General features: G+C 48.2%; 1 protein-coding gene and 1 long non-coding RNA gene across 3 annotated transcripts in view; one reads left to right on the forward strand and one right to left on the reverse strand.

Moving 5' to 3' along the window:
- The window catches only part of LOC130358660 (uncharacterized), a 68,740-nt gene that overhangs the window by 47,987 nt on the left and 4,229 nt on the right, over window positions 1-16,524 (forward strand). Inside the window, exon 2 of the long non-coding RNA XR_008889601.1 lies at window positions 16,070-16,398. This is a non-coding gene — a long non-coding RNA (uncharacterized LOC130358660). The remainder of the gene's footprint in view (window positions 1-16,069; window positions 16,399-16,524) is intronic.
- Window positions 1-16,524, reverse strand: part of PRPH (peripherin) — a 32,169-nt gene that overhangs the window by 3,644 nt on the left and 12,001 nt on the right. For both annotated transcript variants that reach the window (XM_056562208.1, XM_056562207.1), the window contains exons 3-7: window positions 10,795-10,890; window positions 9,747-9,911; window positions 9,234-9,359; window positions 8,538-8,758; window positions 7,941-7,990 (exon numbers count right to left, since the gene is read on the reverse strand). In XM_056562208.1, coding sequence (XP_056418183.1) covers window positions 7,941-7,990; window positions 8,538-8,758; window positions 9,234-9,359; window positions 9,747-9,911; window positions 10,795-10,890 — 658 coding nt within the window. The remainder of the gene's footprint in view (window positions 1-7,940; window positions 7,991-8,537; window positions 8,759-9,233; window positions 9,360-9,746; window positions 9,912-10,794; window positions 10,891-16,524) is intronic.

Genomic DNA, 16,524 nt, shown 5'->3' on the forward strand with positions numbered 1-16,524 from the left:
AAACCGGGTGACCTGCCCTATCTACCTATAAACTCAAGTTAGTGCAGGTGACTCTGCTGTAAGATTGCCTTTAATAGTAGGTAGTATCCCCTTATAGGTAGTATAGATAGTTGCAGACATTAGCAGCAGCCCCCTGTAGACAGTGGAATTTGTATCGGCCGACGCTCGGGACATGCAGTTCCGGGCGCCGAGCAGGTGAATTTTTCAGGCCCTTAGTCCTGCTTCGGGCAAGCAGAGCCGGACCTGAAAGCCTCCAACAAGCACAGCGGCGCTCAGGGTGTATGGAGCGGGCTCCGGACTCGTACCCGCTCTATACTCTGCTGGCCCCAGCTGTTTTCAGTAGCTGGGTGCTGCCGCTAATAGCCAGCATGCGGCGCTCACCGCGGCTGGCTATTAACACTTTAGATCGCCACTGTCAAAGCTGACAGCGGCGTCTAAAGGGACATGTGAATGCTCCCTGATGGGCTAGTGGGGTAATTGGCCCACCCGCAGTGCGATCGCTGGGGGGCCATCCACTATAGAGGTAGCCGGAGGGATTACCTCTGCTTCCCTGGTGTCCATGGCTCTGTCATTGATAGAACCTGGCTGGAGTAGGCTCTATCATTGGATCGCAGGACACACAGATCAATGGAGTTCAATAGTACTGCATTGATCTGCATGAGGAATCTAATGATTTTTGAAAGTGTAAAAAAAAAAAGTTTAATAAAAGATTGAAAGACACACATAAACGCCTTCCATATTAAAAGCTCAAACCACCCCCTTTTCCTATATAAAACATGTAAACATAATAAAAATAAACATATTTGGTATCGCCCCGTAATTGTAAGAACTATTAATATTATAGCATTATTGTCACGATTCGGCTTCCAGGTAGTGGATCCTCTGTGTCAGCGAGGGATTGGCGTGGACCGTGCTAGTGGACCGGTTCTAAGAGGCTACTGGTTTTCACCAGAGCCCGCCGCAAAGCGGGATGGTCTTGCTGCGGCAGTAGCAACCAGGTCGTATCTGTTACGCCGAGCGCTCCGGGTCCCCGTTCCTCCCCGGAGCGCTCGCCTCATCCTCGTTGCTGCAGCGCCCCGGTCAGATCCACTGACCGGGTGCGCTGCGGTACCGCCTCCAGCCGGGATGCGATTCGCGATGCGGGTTGCGCCCGCTCGCGATGCGCACCCCGGTCCCCGTACCTGACTCACTCTCCGGCGGTCCTGTCCCGGCGCGCGCGGCCCCGCTCCCTAGGGCGCGCGCGCGCCGGGTCTCTGCAATTTAAAGGGCCAGTGCACCAATGTTGGTGCCTGGCCCAATCTTCCCAATTACCAATTAGTGTGATCACCTGTGTACTTCCCTATATTACCTCACTTCCCCTGCACTCCCTTGCCGGATCTTGTTGCCTTAGTGCCTAGTGAAAGCGTTCCCTTGTCTGTTCCTAGCCCGTGTTCCTGACCTCCTGCCGTTGCCCCTGACTACGATCCTTGCTGCCTGCCTCGACCTTCTGCTACGTCCGACCTTGCTTCTGCCTACTCCCTTGTACCTCGCCTATCTTCAGTATCTTCAGCAGCCAGAGAGGTGAGCCGTTGCTAGTGGATACGACCTGGTCACTACCGCCGCAGCAAGACCATCCCGCTTTGCGGCGGGCTCTGGTGAAAACCAGTAGTGGCTTAGAACCGGTCCACTAGCACGGTCCACGCCAATCCCTCTCTGGCACAGAGGATCCACTACCTGCCAGCCGGCATCGTGACAGTAGATCCGGCCATGGATCCCACTGAAGTTCCTCTGCCAGTTGTCGCTGACCTCCCTACGCTGGTCGCCCAGCAAGCTCGTCAGATCGCCCAGCAGTCGCAACAGATAGCGCAACGAGATCAACAGCTGGCATACTTGACCTCCGAGGCACTGCGTATTCAGTCACAGATACAGCAGCTGCAGCCGCAGATACAGCAACAGCTACAGCTGCAACTACCATCTCCTCCGCCGGCTCCTGCAACTCCTCCGCAGCAACCGGTCCTTCCTAACCCCTGCTTGTCCCTGCCGGACAAATTTGGCGTAAAGATCGCCCAACGAGATCAACAGCTGGCATACTTGATCTCCGAGACACAGCGTCTTCAGTCACAGTTACAGCAGCTGCTGCCGCAGATACAGCAACTTCAGTCACAGCAGCTGCTGCCGCAGATACAGCAACTTCAGTCACAGCTACAGCTGCAACAACCATCTCCTCCGCCGGCTCCTGCAACTCCTCCGCAGCAACCGGCCGTTCTTAACCCCTGCTTGTCCCTGCCGGACAAGTTTGATGGGGACCGCAATGATTCTGCCACAGCCACAGTCCAGTCCTTCTTCGCTGAGGTCCGTGGTGTCTTCGAGGAGCCTGCCCGAGCTTCTTCTGCCGAGATTGCCCTGCTGAACCTGGAACAGGGTGTTTCTTCCGTTGGCGAGTACGCCATTCAGTTCCGTGCTCTTGCTTACGAGTTGTCCTGGAATAGTGAGGTTCTCTGCGCGACCTTTAAAAAAGGCCTATCCAGCAACATTAAAGATGTTCTGGCCGCACGAGAGACTCCTGCTGACCTACATGAACTCATTCATCTTGCCACTCGCATTGACATGCGTTCTTCCGGATGGCGTCTGGAGCTCCGCCTGGATATGGACTTTGTTCGCACGAAGCGTTTTTTCTCCCCGGCTCCTCTCTCCTCTGGTCCTCTGCAATCCGTTCCTGTGCTTCCCGCCGCGGAGGCTATGCAAGTTGACCGGTCTCGCTTGACACCTCTAGAGAGGACACGACGCCGCATGGAGAATCTTTGCCTGTACTATGCCGGTACCGAACACTTCCTGAAGGATTGTCCTATCCGTCCTCCCCGCCTGGAAAGACGTACGCTGACTCCGCACAAAGGTGACACAGTTCTTGATGTCAACTCTGCTTCTCCACGCCTTACTGTGCCTGTGCGGATATCTGCCTCTACCTTCTCCTTCTCTACTATGGTCTCCTTGGATTCCGGATCTGCAGGAAAAATTTTTTTGGCCTCTCTTATCAACAGGTTCTACGTCCCTGTGACCAGTCTCGCCAGACCCCTCTACATCTATTGTATTAACAATAAAAGATTGGACTGTCTCATGCGTTTCCGCACAGAACCCCTCCTAATGTGCATCGGACCTCATCACGGAAAAATTGACTTTTTTTTCTTCTGGTTCTTTGGCCCCAAGAAGAGGGGGAGACCCAAGGGGGGGGGTACTGTTACGCCGAGCGCTCCGGGTCCCCGTTCCTCCCCGGAGCGCTCGCCTCATCCTCGTTGCTGCAGCGCCCCGGTCAGATCCACTGACCGGGTGCGCTGCGGTACCGCCTCCAGCCGGGATGCGATTCGCGATGCGGGTTGCGCCCGCTCGCGATGCGCACCCCGGTCCCCGTACCTGACTCACTCTCCGGCGGTCCTGTCCCGGCGCGCGCGGCCCCGCTCCCTAGGGCGCGCGCGCGCCGGGTCTCTGCAATTTAAAGGGCCAGTGCACCAATGTTGGTGCCTGGCCCAATCTTCCCAATTACCAATTAGTGTGATCACCTGTGTACTTCCCTATATTACCTCACTTCCCCTGCACTCCCTTGCCGGATCTTGTTGCCTTAGTGCCTAGTGAAAGCGTTCCCTTGTCTGTTCCTAGCCCGTGTTCCTGACCTCCTGCCGTTGCCCCTGACTACGATCCTTGCTGCCTGCCTCGACCTTCTGCTACGTCCGACCTTGCTTCTGCCTACTCCCTTGTACCTCGCCTATCTTCAGTATCTTCAGCAGCCAGAGAGGTGAGCCGTTGCTAGTGGATACGACCTGGTCACTACCGCCGCAGCAAGACCATCCCGCTTTGCGGCGGGCTCTGGTGAAAACCAGTAGTGGCTTAGAACCGGTCCACTAGCACGGTCCACGCCAATCCCTCTCTGGCACAGAGGATCCACTACCTGCCAGCCGGCATCGTGACAGTATCCACTAGCAACGGCTCTACCTCGCTGACTGCTGAGAAGGCGTGGGACAGAAGGACTAGGCAGAGGCAAGGTCAGACGTAGCAGAAGGTCGTGGGCAGGCGGCAAGGTTCGTAGTCAGGATGGGTAGCAGAAGTTCAGGTACACAGGCTTTGGACACACTAAACGCTTTCACTGGCACAAGGCAACAAGATCCGGCAAGGGAGTGCATGGGAGGAGGTCAGATATAGTCAGGGACCAGGTGGAAGCCAATTAAGCTAATTGGGCCAGGCACCAATCATTGGTGCACTGGCCCTTTAAGTCTCAGAGAGCTGGCGCGCGCGCGCCCTAGAGAGCGGAGCCGCGCGCGCCAGCACATGACAGCAGGGGACCGGGACGGGTAAGTGACCTGGGATGCGATTCGCGAGCGGGCGCGTCCCGCTGTGCGAATCGCATCCCCAACGGCCATGACAGTGCAGCGCTCCCGGTCAGCGGGACTGACCGGGGCGCTGCAGGGAGAAAGACGCCGTGAGCGCTCCGGGGAGGAGCGGGGACCCGGAGCGCTAGGCGTAACAGTACCCCCCCCCTTAGGTCTCCCCTTCTCTTTGTCCGGTAACTGCCTCCCCTGGGATGAGGACACCGGGAAAGAACGGAGGGTTTCCTCAACGGCAGGCAGTACAGCAGGAGTGGGAATGGGGAGGGAGGGCAGAGGGCGAGGCCTGGCACGGGGCAGTGTGACACCAGGACGGGGGCCATGGGGAGGCACCGAGGCTTGCCTGACGGGACTGGGAGGGGGGGAGAGGCACTTCCTGTGGCAGGCAGAGTCCCAGTTCCTGATCTCCCCGGTGGTCCAATCAATGGTGGGGGAATGAAGCCGGAGCCAAGGCAGACCGAGGAGGACCTCAGAGGTACAGCCGGGGAGAACGAATAGCTCAATCCTCTCGAGGTGGGGTCCAATAGACATGAGGAGGGGTTCTGTGCGGTAACGCACGGTGCAGTCCAATCTGGCTCCGTTGACCGCGGAAATGTAGAGCGGCTTGACGAGACGGGTCACCGGGATGCTGAATTTATTAACAAAGGACTCCAAAATAAAATTCCCGGAGGCACCAGAGTCCAAGCAGGCCACGGCCGAGATGGAGGAGTTGGCTGTAGGAGAAATCCGCACGGGCACCATGAGACGTGGAGAAGAAGACTTAGAACCAAAAGATGCCACACCCACGTGAGCTGGGTGCGTGCGTGCGTTTCCCAGGCGTGGAGGACGGATAGGGCAATCCACCAAGAAATGCTCAGTACTGGCACAGTACAGACAGAGATTTTCTTCTCTACGGCGATTCCTCTCTTCCTGGGTCAGGCGAGACCGATCCACTTGCATGGCCTCCTCGGCGGGAGGCCCAGGCGTAGACTGCAAAGGATGCTGTGGGAGAGGTGCCCAGAGATCAAAGTCTTTTTCCTGGCGGAGCTCTTGGTGTCGCTCAGAAAAACGCATGTCAATGCGGGTAGCCAAATGGATGAGTTCTTGGAGGTTGGCAGGAATCTCTCGTGCGGCCAGCACATCCTTGATGCGACTGGATAGGCCTTTTTTAAAGGTCGCGCAGAGAGCCTCGTTATTCCAGGATAGTTCAGAAGCAAGAGTACGGAATTGTATGGCGTACTCGCCAACGGAAGAATTACCCTGGACCAGGTTCAGCAAGGCAGTCTCAGCAGAAGAGGCTCGGGCAGGTTCCTCAAAGACACTTCGGACTTCAGCGAAGAAGGACTGGACTGTGGCTGTGGCAGGATCATTGCGGTCCCAGAGCGGTGTGGCCCAGGACAAGGCCTTTCCTGAAAGAAGGCTTACTACGAACGCCACCTTAGACCGTTCTGTAGGAAACAAGTCTGACAACATCTCCATATGCAGGGAACACTGAGACAAAAATCCACGGCAGAGTCTGGAGTCCCCATCAAATTTGTCCGGCAGGGACAAGCGGAGGTTAGGAGCGGCCACTCGCTGCGGAGGAGGTGCAGGAGCTGGCGGAGGAGATGGTTGCTGCTGTAGCAGAGGCAGAAGTTGCTGTAACATGGCGGTCAACTGCGACAGCTGCTGTCATTGTTGGGCAATCTGCTGCGATTGCTGAGCGACCACCGTGGGAAGATCAGCGAGACTTGGCAGCGGCACCTCAGCGGGATCCATGGCCGGATCTACTGTCACGATTCGGCTTCCAGGTAGTGGATCCTCTGTGTCAGCGAGGGATTGGCGTGGACCGTGCTAGTGGACCGGTTCTAAGAGGCTACTGGTTTTCACCAGAGCCCGCCGCAAAGCGGGATGGTCTTGCTGCGGCAGTAGCAACCAGGTCGTATCCACTAGCAACGGCTCTACCTCGCTGACTGCTGAGAAGGCGTGGGACAGAAGGACTAGGCAGAGGCAAGGTCAGACGTAGCAGAAGGTCGTGGGCAGGCGGCAAGGTTCGTAGTCAGGATGGGTAGCAGAAGTTCAGGTACACAGGCTTTGGACACACTAAACGCTTTCACTGGCACAAGGCAACAAGATCCGGCAAGGGAGTGCATGGGAGGAGGTCAGATATAGTCAGGGACCAGGTGGAAGCCAATTAAGCTAATTGGGCCAGGCACCAATCATTGGTGCACTGGCCCTTTAAGTCTCAGAGAGCTGGCGCGCGCGCGCCCTAGAGAGCGGAGCCGCGCGCGCCAGCACATGACAGCAGGGGACCGGGACGGGTAAGTGACCTGGGATGCGATTCGCGAGCGGGCGCGTCCCGCTGTGCGAATCGCATCCCCAACGGCCATGACAGTGCAGCGCTCCCGGTCAGCGGGACTGACCGGGGCGCTGCAGGGAGAAAGACGCCGTGAGCGCTCCGGGGAGGAGCGGGGACCCGGAGCGCTAGGCGTAACAATTATATATCGTGTACGGTAAATTACGTAAATGTAAAAAAAATACTACACCCCAGAATTGCAATTTTTTATAGTATCCCAGAAAAAAGCAATTAAAAAGTCAAATCAATACCAAAATGGTACCAATACAAAAAAGAGATTATGGCGCAAAAAATGAGCCTGGTACAGCCTGGTATACCAGAAAAATAAAAAAGTTACAGGGGTCCAAAAAATGGCAATAAAAAAAAATCCTAAAAAGTTCAGAATGTTTTTTAAATGAGTAAAATGTGACAGAAACTATACAAATCTGGTATTGCTGTAATCAGGTTGACCTAAAGTATAAAAACAACATGTTAGCCTCACCACAAGGAAAATGGTGTTAAAAAGAAAACCACCAAATATGCAAAATCGGCTTTTTTTATTTATTTAAAGTACTCCGGTGCACACTTTTTTCATGTTATCCCGTCCGGGCTGCAAAATAAAAGAAAACACACTTTATCTTACCTGCCAACGAGTCCCCGGAGCTCCGGTACAGGTGTTCGGTTTCCGGGCTGTATTCTTCTTACTTCCGGTTAGCCCGGCACGTCACACGGAGCTTCAGCCTATCACTGGCCGAGGCGGGACATCGCTGCGGCCAGTGATAGGCTGAAGCTCCGTGTGACGTGCCGGGCTAACAGGAAGTAAGAAGAATACAGCCCGGGCACCGAACACCTGTACCGGAGCTCCGGGGGCTCATTGGCAGGTAAGATAAAGTGCGTTTTCTTTTATTTTGCAGCCCGGACGGGATAACATGAAAAAAGTGTGCACCGGAGTACTCCTTTAAAGTTTTTTTTTTGCTTCAGAGCATATGTTGTGGAAAAATAAAAGGTGTCATAACAAAGTGCAATTGGTCCCGCAAAAACAAGCCCTTATATGAGTCTGTAGATGGAAAAATAAAAGAGTTATGGCTATGATAGTGCGTGGAAGAAAAAATAACAAGTGGCCCGGACAAGTGGATCGTCATGAGGGACAAGTAGATGGGGCTCTGTTTTAGTCCCTTGGACAAGTATTAAATTTTATTTTTTTTTTAAATGTCCATATCCCGAGTTGTAATCTAGTGCAATTATGGAAATATACTTAAGGAAATATATTACGACTATGAAGAAGAATCACATACCTGTGCTTTTAATACTTAGAGAGCTCATGGAGTGAATTGGTACAACAATCCTGAAAAAAAGAATGAATGAGAAATCAAATTTCACTATGTCCGTGTCACTATGTCCTATGTGTCATGTGGGACATTGATAGTATAAATAACTTTGTTAAAGAACATTGGATCAACTAAAGATAGCAAAAGTAAGCCCTCATACAACGCCAGAAATGGGAAATATAAAAAAGTTATGATAGTCGGATGTGGCATTGTAAATCCTTTTTTAACCTGCAGAATAAAGTTAAGATAAACACCATAAAAATAAATCCCAAAGAAACACTTGTTGCCTTTAAAGGGAATCTGTCAGCTCTATATCATGCTCAAAGCTGCAGTAAAGGGCAGATATCTGATAGAGAGATAAAACAAAATATATCTGTCTCTTAGCTGATGTATAGTTGCAATTTTAAGAGAGAGTCATGGTGGCAGTGTTGACCTGCAGTCCTGTACATTAACAGGGAACCATATCAGAGGGAAGAAGGAAGCCCAGTGGCAATCCGCCCTTAAAACATCTTCCCAACTCCTTCCATAACACTGGTTACCATGCACCAATTTATGAATCTTCACCTGCTCTCTTCCCCTTCCAAGAGTTTTCTGTAAGTTGCAATCTCAATATCTAATGCCATCTTGACATTGAGGAGGTCTTGATATTCCCTCAAGTGACGTGCCATTTCCTCTTTCATATGTTGCACATCTTGTTCCAGACGTACAATTGTATCCTGGTAATTTGCTGCTTCTGACCCAAATTGTTCTTCCATATCCTTCATCTGACGGATTAAAGCTTCATTCTATAAAGGAGAATAAAACACATATCCATGTTAAAAAAATTTCTTGAAAAAAATAATAATCTGTAAGTCTAACATAAAGGAAACCTTTAAACTGTGCTTGTACTGGGTAAGATGAAGGAAGCTGATGAAGCTGGTTATAGCAAAACATACTTTGGGGTGGGTATGTCTTGCATGGTATTGATTTAAGGAGCTTTTACCATCTTCTTAAATTGTGATTTTGTGTATGCACTTTATATGTCGGACCTTTCACCACCCTGCACTTCTACATAACTACAGTTCCCTGCACTCTCTAGGTGATTGGCTGTTCTTGCACTGTGTGGTCTGTGCTTGCTTCCTTCTTTGAATTTGTACATTATCCAATAGGAAGAATAAGATTTGTGGCATTAAGCGGGACTCACATAAAAAAGGGGCTCATGGAGAAGAACCCAGGAATATGTAAACATATTTAAAAGCAGACTTGTAAGAAAATACTTACTGTTCCTTTAAGTCCATCAATCTCAGAGGTCAGGCTGTGGACCTGTCGTCGGGTTTCGTTCATCTCTTGCTTGGCATGACGCAACGCCTCATTATTGCGATTTGCAGCATCAGACAAGTCTGCAAACTATGGAGCAAATAACAGAACAACCTATAATTCTATATGTAATGTTTATATTAGTTTTATGTTGCCCAGCAGCAGCTACACCAGCAGAATTTACCATGTTTTTTACTCACTTAAGTGCTGCCCCCCTCAACATTGCTGCCGTCGGTACCAGATGCCATACCATATATTACAATATAACAAATACATGAGGTAAATTGAGAGGATTCAAAATTAAACCTAAGTATTGTCAATTATTTCCATTATGTTTGAATACAAATATCATAGGCCTATTTTTTTTTATTACACAATGCTGGAGAGCTACAAATTACATGTACTCTTCCCCAATAAAAACAAATATCTGTTCTTTTACTCATCTATTATTATAGCGTATCCACATTTTCCATTTACCTTAGATTTATACCACTCCTCAGACTCTTGCAGATTCTTGACTGCAATGGTTTCATATTGGCTGCGTATCTCCCGAAGTGCAGAGGTCAAGTCAGGCTGCTTTGTAGGTTCAATTTCGGTATGAATTGATTGTACCTGTACAGAGACTTGCACATCTTGGATTTCCTGTGTTGGGAGGAAATTACAATCTTTAGTATATTTATGAGCTACTCAGAACACTCATAACTTTGCATCAAAGCGTAAAATTTACATATACTACATATATTATTGGCTAAAAGCAAAAACCTATCTGCACAACTCTCTCTTGCACATAGTGCATGGCTAAATCCTGTCCCCACTATGTTCTGAAATAGCTGTTACTATATGTTAATATATATATATATATATATATATATATATATATATATATATGTGTGTATATATATATATATATATATATTCCAAAGCCACCACACTACCTAGATATGATCCTAGTTGTCACATGTAAACCATCCTGCCTGATATGCATGGCTCCTGTGGTCCCTGTTGTCTTCTCTGGTTGTTTGATATTCTTTGCTATCCTTGCCTTCCCATGCCTACATCTCTCAGCAATCAGTACAGCTCTGCCAGCCAGCTCACTCTCTGAGAGCAGCCCCACCCTCCTCCTCTAAAAAGCAGAGAGAAAGGTTCAGTGTATAATTGGCTAAGGCTGCACACATCTCCCAGTTCTCAGCACTAAATAAATCATGACTCAACAGTGCAGGGCAGAAACCACATGGTCTGTGTCTCTCAGGAGGGCGGGGACTGCTTTCAGAGAGGGATTTGGACAGAGACAGATTGGATGGCTGGATGATGTTGTTCCTTTACTTAAGACTAAGTGACAACCAAAGAGGGAAAACTGCTCTATATAGCTAATGAATGATATTTAGACAATTAAATAGGTTAATGAAAGGGAAAGGATGAGTTATGGGTTTAGTTTCCCAGAGTTCCCCTTTAATGATGAGCCTAAACAGCGAAAGACAATATTGCAGCAATTTTATGGGACAGACATGTAGAAAAACAGACCAACCTCTTCATGAAGTTTCTTTAAAAATTCTATTTCATCCATCAATGATTCAATTTTCCTTTCAAGCTCCAGACGGGAGAGGGTTGCATCATCAACATCCTGTTAGATAATAAGAAAATAAGTGATATACTGTATAAACATGTATTTTTACTTTTGTTACATACAATTCTGAAGACTTGAATCAGTGAGTTGAGTCAATGGGTGTCTATTGATTTCAGTAGTTATGGTTAGTGCTGCAAAGTGGGGAGCTCTAAATAAAAGAGCATCAGACAACCTTAAAGGGAACCTGTCATCCTGAAAATTCTGTCTAATCTGCTGGTATTATGTTATAGTGCAGGAAGAGGTGATCTGGTTGATATATAAGAGATATTCAATATAACTGTAACGGTCCAGACAGGAGACTGGAGGTGGATCCACTGGACCAGAGGGGTGATGGCGTGGGCCGTACCCAGGGAACGGAATATAAGGAGCTACTGGTCTTCACCAGGGCCCGCCGCAAAGCGGGATGGTCTTGCTGCGGCTGGTAGCCCCCAGGTCGTTCCATCAGATAGCGACTCGACCCCTCTGGTTGCTGAGATATGCGCGGTACAGGAAGAACAGGCAGAAGCGTAGTCAGACGTAGCGAAGGTCAGGGCAGGCGGCACAGGATCAGAAGCGGTAGTCACTAGCAACAGGTCAAGGCAGGCAGCACTGGTTCAGAGGCTGAGGTCACAGGCAAGGGTCGGCAACTGGCAGGGAACACTATAATGGTATGGAACGCACAAAGATCTGGCAAGGGCAGGAAGGAGCAGGGAACATTTATAGGCACTTTGGGCCAGGCACCAATTAATGGTGCGCTGGCCCTTTAAATTTCATGAAGCCGGCGCGCGCGCGCCCCAGAGAGCGGGGATGCGCACGCCGGGGCACAGAGAGGATGCACAGAGCAGCAGGAGGTAAGGGGCGGCATCGGAATTCGGCGCGTGTGCGGGGACCTCTCGCCACGCTAACCGCATTCCTGACAGGGCAAACTCTGCGCTCCCGGTCAGTGTGTCTGACCGGGACGGAGGCAGTAATAACTTGTAAATTATTGATAGAAATCCATGCCCATTCCAGGCTTAAAGGGGTATTCCAGGAAAAAAACATATTTTTTTCATATCAACTGGCTCCAGAAAGTTAAACTGATTTGTAAATTTCTTCTATTAAAAAATCTTAATCCTTCCAATAATTATCAGCTGCTGAAGTTGAGTTGTTCTTTTCTGTCTGGCAACAGTGCTCTCTGCTGACATCTCTGCTTGTCTCGGGAACTGCACTGAGTAGAAGAGGTTTGCTATGGGGATTTGCTTCTACTCTGGACAGTTCCCGAGACAGGGGTCATCAGAGAGCACTTAGACAGAAAAGAACAACTCAACTTCAGCAGCTCATAAGTACTGAAAGGATTAAGTTTTTTTTAATAGAGGTAATTTACAAATCTGTTTAACTTTCTGGAGCCAGTTGATATATAAAAAAAAGTTATTTCCTGGATAACCCCTTTAAGAGTCCACTGGGCAGTATAAGTCAAGACTTTGTAGCCATCGCTACATGTCAAACACTAAGTAAGACTGCCAATGGATTCCTAAGCCCAGAATGAGTGGGAAATTAAATTACTAAATTCAACTTATAGTATTTATTTTTCAACAAACTGTATAGCTAGATAGATATAGATATATAGACAAATGGGGTAAGTATCCTCCTTGGGGAGGGACACCCCTAGTGGAGTGCTAATGGCCTTTGAATCTCCACACACCAGAAATGGTGTCCTTCCTCAAGGAGGATACTGGCTCCTTTTGGTTAGGCGACAGGCCTCTCACCAGCCGAGCCAGAACACCATTCTCTGAACTGATGAGGGGCAGGACCCCAAAACTATGTTGTCTGCAGATGGGTCCTTCTTTCTTCTGGGGAGAATTCTGGCTTGACAATTAAACCCAATCAGTTTTTGAGACTCCGTAACTGGAGCTAAAGCTGATGTTTAGGGAATGCTACCTGTGAAGGTATATTGGCAGGTCAGAATGCTCATTCAATGTGATGGGTTCACTTTAAATATTGTATGAACACAAATTAATTTCCAAGGATGCTCTGCAGTAATGGTATATGTACCGTATTTTTCACCCTATAGGACGCACCGGCATATAAGACGCACCCAATTTTAAAGGTGCAAAATCTAGAAAAAAAAGATTCTGCACCCAACAGTTATCTTCAACATGCAGACCTCCAGATGTTGCAAAACTACAACTCCCAGCGTGCCCGGACAGCCGTTGGCTGTCCGGGCATGCTGGGAATTGTAGTTTTGCAACATCTGGAGGTCCGCAGGTTGAAGACCACTGGTATAGGAGGTAATACTCACGTGTCTCTGCCGCTCTGGACCCGTCACCGCTGCCCTGAATGACACTCCGGACGTCCTCTTCCCAGGGATCCACGCTCTCCGTCACCGTCATCACGTCGCTCCGCACACCACTCCTATTGGATGACGGGACGGCGTGTGCGACGACATGATGACGTTGAAGGAGAGCGCCTCCATGCAGGGGATCCCGGCACGGAGCAGACATCGAGGAGGCAGGTAAGGTTCCTTCTGGTGTCCTGTAAGCTGTTTGGGACGCCGCAATTTCACCGCGGCGGTCCCGAACAGCCCAATTGAGCAGCCGGGTTACTGTCACTTTCGCTTCAGACGCGGCGGTCAGCTTTGATCGCCGCATCTGAAGGGTTAATACAGGGCATCACCGCAATTGGTGATGCTCTGTATTAACCGTGGGTCCCGGCCGTTGATGGCCGCAGGGACGGCCGCGATAGGGGTGTATTCGCCGTATAAGATGCACCACCTTCCCCCCCCCCACAGTTTTGGGGAAGAAAAAGTGCATCTTATACGGCGAAAAATATGGTAATGGTATATTGCGGAAATGTAACAATAGTTGTCAGCTGAAGACATATGATTCTGCATTATTATTCAGCAGACTAAGAACAACCCAGAACAATAATAAATTGTCTTATCAGCCGTGTTACAATATCAGTAAAAATATAATATGCCTCAAACACTGCAGCGCTGGGCATGAGATGCTTACCTACAGACCTAAGTACTTACCCTCCAGGGCTATAGGTGTACACATACATACACATGAGCTTAAGTGAAAACAGTGAAGAGACAGAATAATAACTAACTAAAATAATAAGACCCAATGGGAATAAGATAGTAAGAAACACAACACCTGCTAGACATTGTTTGTGCAGACTTGATGTATGCTAAATGTATACAAAAGAAAAGCTTAATGGGTGATTATACAGTGTCACAGGGACGGGGTTGTGGAATCAGCATATTTATACTGTGTGTGGTAATAGAGTAATAGAAACATAAAGTACAATAACTAAAAAAAAAATATTTGAATTATGGGAAAAGACGCAATATAGAACTATGTTATAAAACTGAAGAAAAATGACTCCTTATGAAGCTCGAGGACAAATCTTATTAGCACGGAGCAATGAGTTCTGTGGAAGACATACTGGGAAAAGAGCTGTACAATTAATATGCATTATTTCATTACCTAACAAGTATTGGATTACCTTGTTTACATAGGGTAATGCACACAGGGTATTTTTCCATTTGGAAAAATATGCAGTGAGATATCCATATGTTTCTGCCGTGCATATGGCTGACATGTAGTCGCCATGTATGGCTGACATGTAGTCGCCGTGATAAAACGGCCTGCAAAATTGTGTAGCCTTTAACAGTCAATTTGATAACCACGCTGACCACATGTGATCATACTCTTACTATGACAACTATTATGTCCTGAATTAAGTTGCCGCATGCAGAGAAAACCACACTCACATGCGGTTGGCTGACGGCCACATAATGTTGCTAATAAGTCATGTGGTCAATGGCCACCACAAGTGGGCACGATTCCATCCATAAGTTACTCCGCAGCTAGACATGTTATCCCTTATCTAAAGGATAGGGCATAATATGTCTGATCACGGGGGTTCTTTTCTCCGCCGTGTCACCCCAGTCATCTTGTGCCGGCGATCACAGCCACCACGTTCCTTTCATTCATGTCTATGGAAGGAGTCCTAGGCTTCCGTGGTCGTAATGCCGCAGCATCTGCCCCGGAGATCACAGGGGGTCCCAGCGGCCAGAGCCCCCGTGATCGGACATGTTATCCCCTATCCTTTGGAACCACAAAGTTAGAGCATACTCTTACATATAAGATTATTAGGAACTTTTATTGACCAGATACCTTATTCAAGAGTACAGGTGGCCAAATAAACAAAATGATAACAGTTTTTTTTGTCCAGTGTCTTGGAGGGCTCTTTATATGTAGAAAACAGAATTAGGCAGAACCTCCATTAACAAAGTGAGAACAAATGAGCTGGTGCACACCGCCATGGCACATGTGAAACAGACAAAAGAAAAGTTGCATTCTGCATATGCTAAGGTACAGGAGCACTGTAAATAGGAAATATTTTTTATTGTGTTACTGCTATATTAAAGGGGTACTCCAGAGGGGGGGGGGGGGAACATTTCAAATCAACTGGTGCCAGAAAGTTATACAGATTTGCAAACCACTGCTATTTAAAAATCTTAAGCCTTTCAGTACTTATCAGCTGTTGTATGCTCCAGAGGAAGTTGTGTAGTTCTTTCCAATCTGCTGACACCTCTGTCCGTATCAGGAACTGTCCAGAGTAGAAGAGGGAGAGCACTGTGGTCAGAATGGAAATTACTGCACACCTTTCTCTGGAGCATACAGTAGCTGATAACAACTCATAAGTACTAGAAGGCTTAAAGGGGTATTCCAGGCAAAACCTTTTTTTATATATACCAACTGGCTCCGGAAAATTAAACAGATTTGTAAATTATTTCTATAAAAAAATCTTAATCCTTCCAATAGTTATTAGCTTCTGAAGTTTTCTGTCTAACTGCTCAATGATGATGTCACGTCCCCGGAGCTGTGCATGATGGGAGAATATCCCCATAGGAACTGCACAGCTCCCGGGACGTGAGTCATCAGAGAGCAGTTAGACAGAAAACAACAACTCAACTTCAGAAGCTAATAACTATTGGAAGGATTAAGATTTTTTAATAGAAGTAATTTGCAAATCTGTTTAACTTTCCAGAGCCAGTTGATATATCAAAAAAAGTTTTGGCCTGGAATACCCCTTTAAATGAGCACTGGCTGATTTTAAGAACTTTTTATATGTTGTACTGTATCTTGGCAAAACATTAATCCTTTTAATATATGTCACAAAAAAAATGTAATTTCTTTTATTTTTGTAGAAATCATGGCTTATATAGAAGACTAATGGGGGTCCCCATACCATCTAGAACATAATCCTGTCTGGCTGCAGTATCATCTTTGTCCCAGCTGAGGCAGGGGCATGGACAAAGTCCAGTAAGTGGGGGCGGGACTAGTACTTCTATGTGCTTGTTCCTGTTCTATCAGACTGCAGCATGAAAACAGAGGGAAGGGGATTACAGAGCAGCCTGCAGTGATTGGATGAGGAGACCCAGCACAGCAAACTCAGGGAGAAAGAGTAGTCATGCTGAGTGAGGCCACACCCCCTCCAGAGCACAGGATGACAAACCAAGTGAGCAACAGATTGAAGGTATGTGTGAGACAAATGTAGGTGCAAGACACATAAAAATATATGTACATGAACGGAATTAAGTACTGAGCAAGAAATAATTTTTTTTTTTTGTGGAAAATGGCACCAGTTGATTTGAAACCCCTT

This window comes from Hyla sarda, chromosome 2 (genome assembly GCF_029499605.1).
Source record: "Hyla sarda isolate aHylSar1 chromosome 2, aHylSar1.hap1, whole genome shotgun sequence".
NCBI classification, from domain to species: domain Eukaryota; kingdom Metazoa; phylum Chordata; class Amphibia; order Anura; family Hylidae; genus Hyla; species Hyla sarda.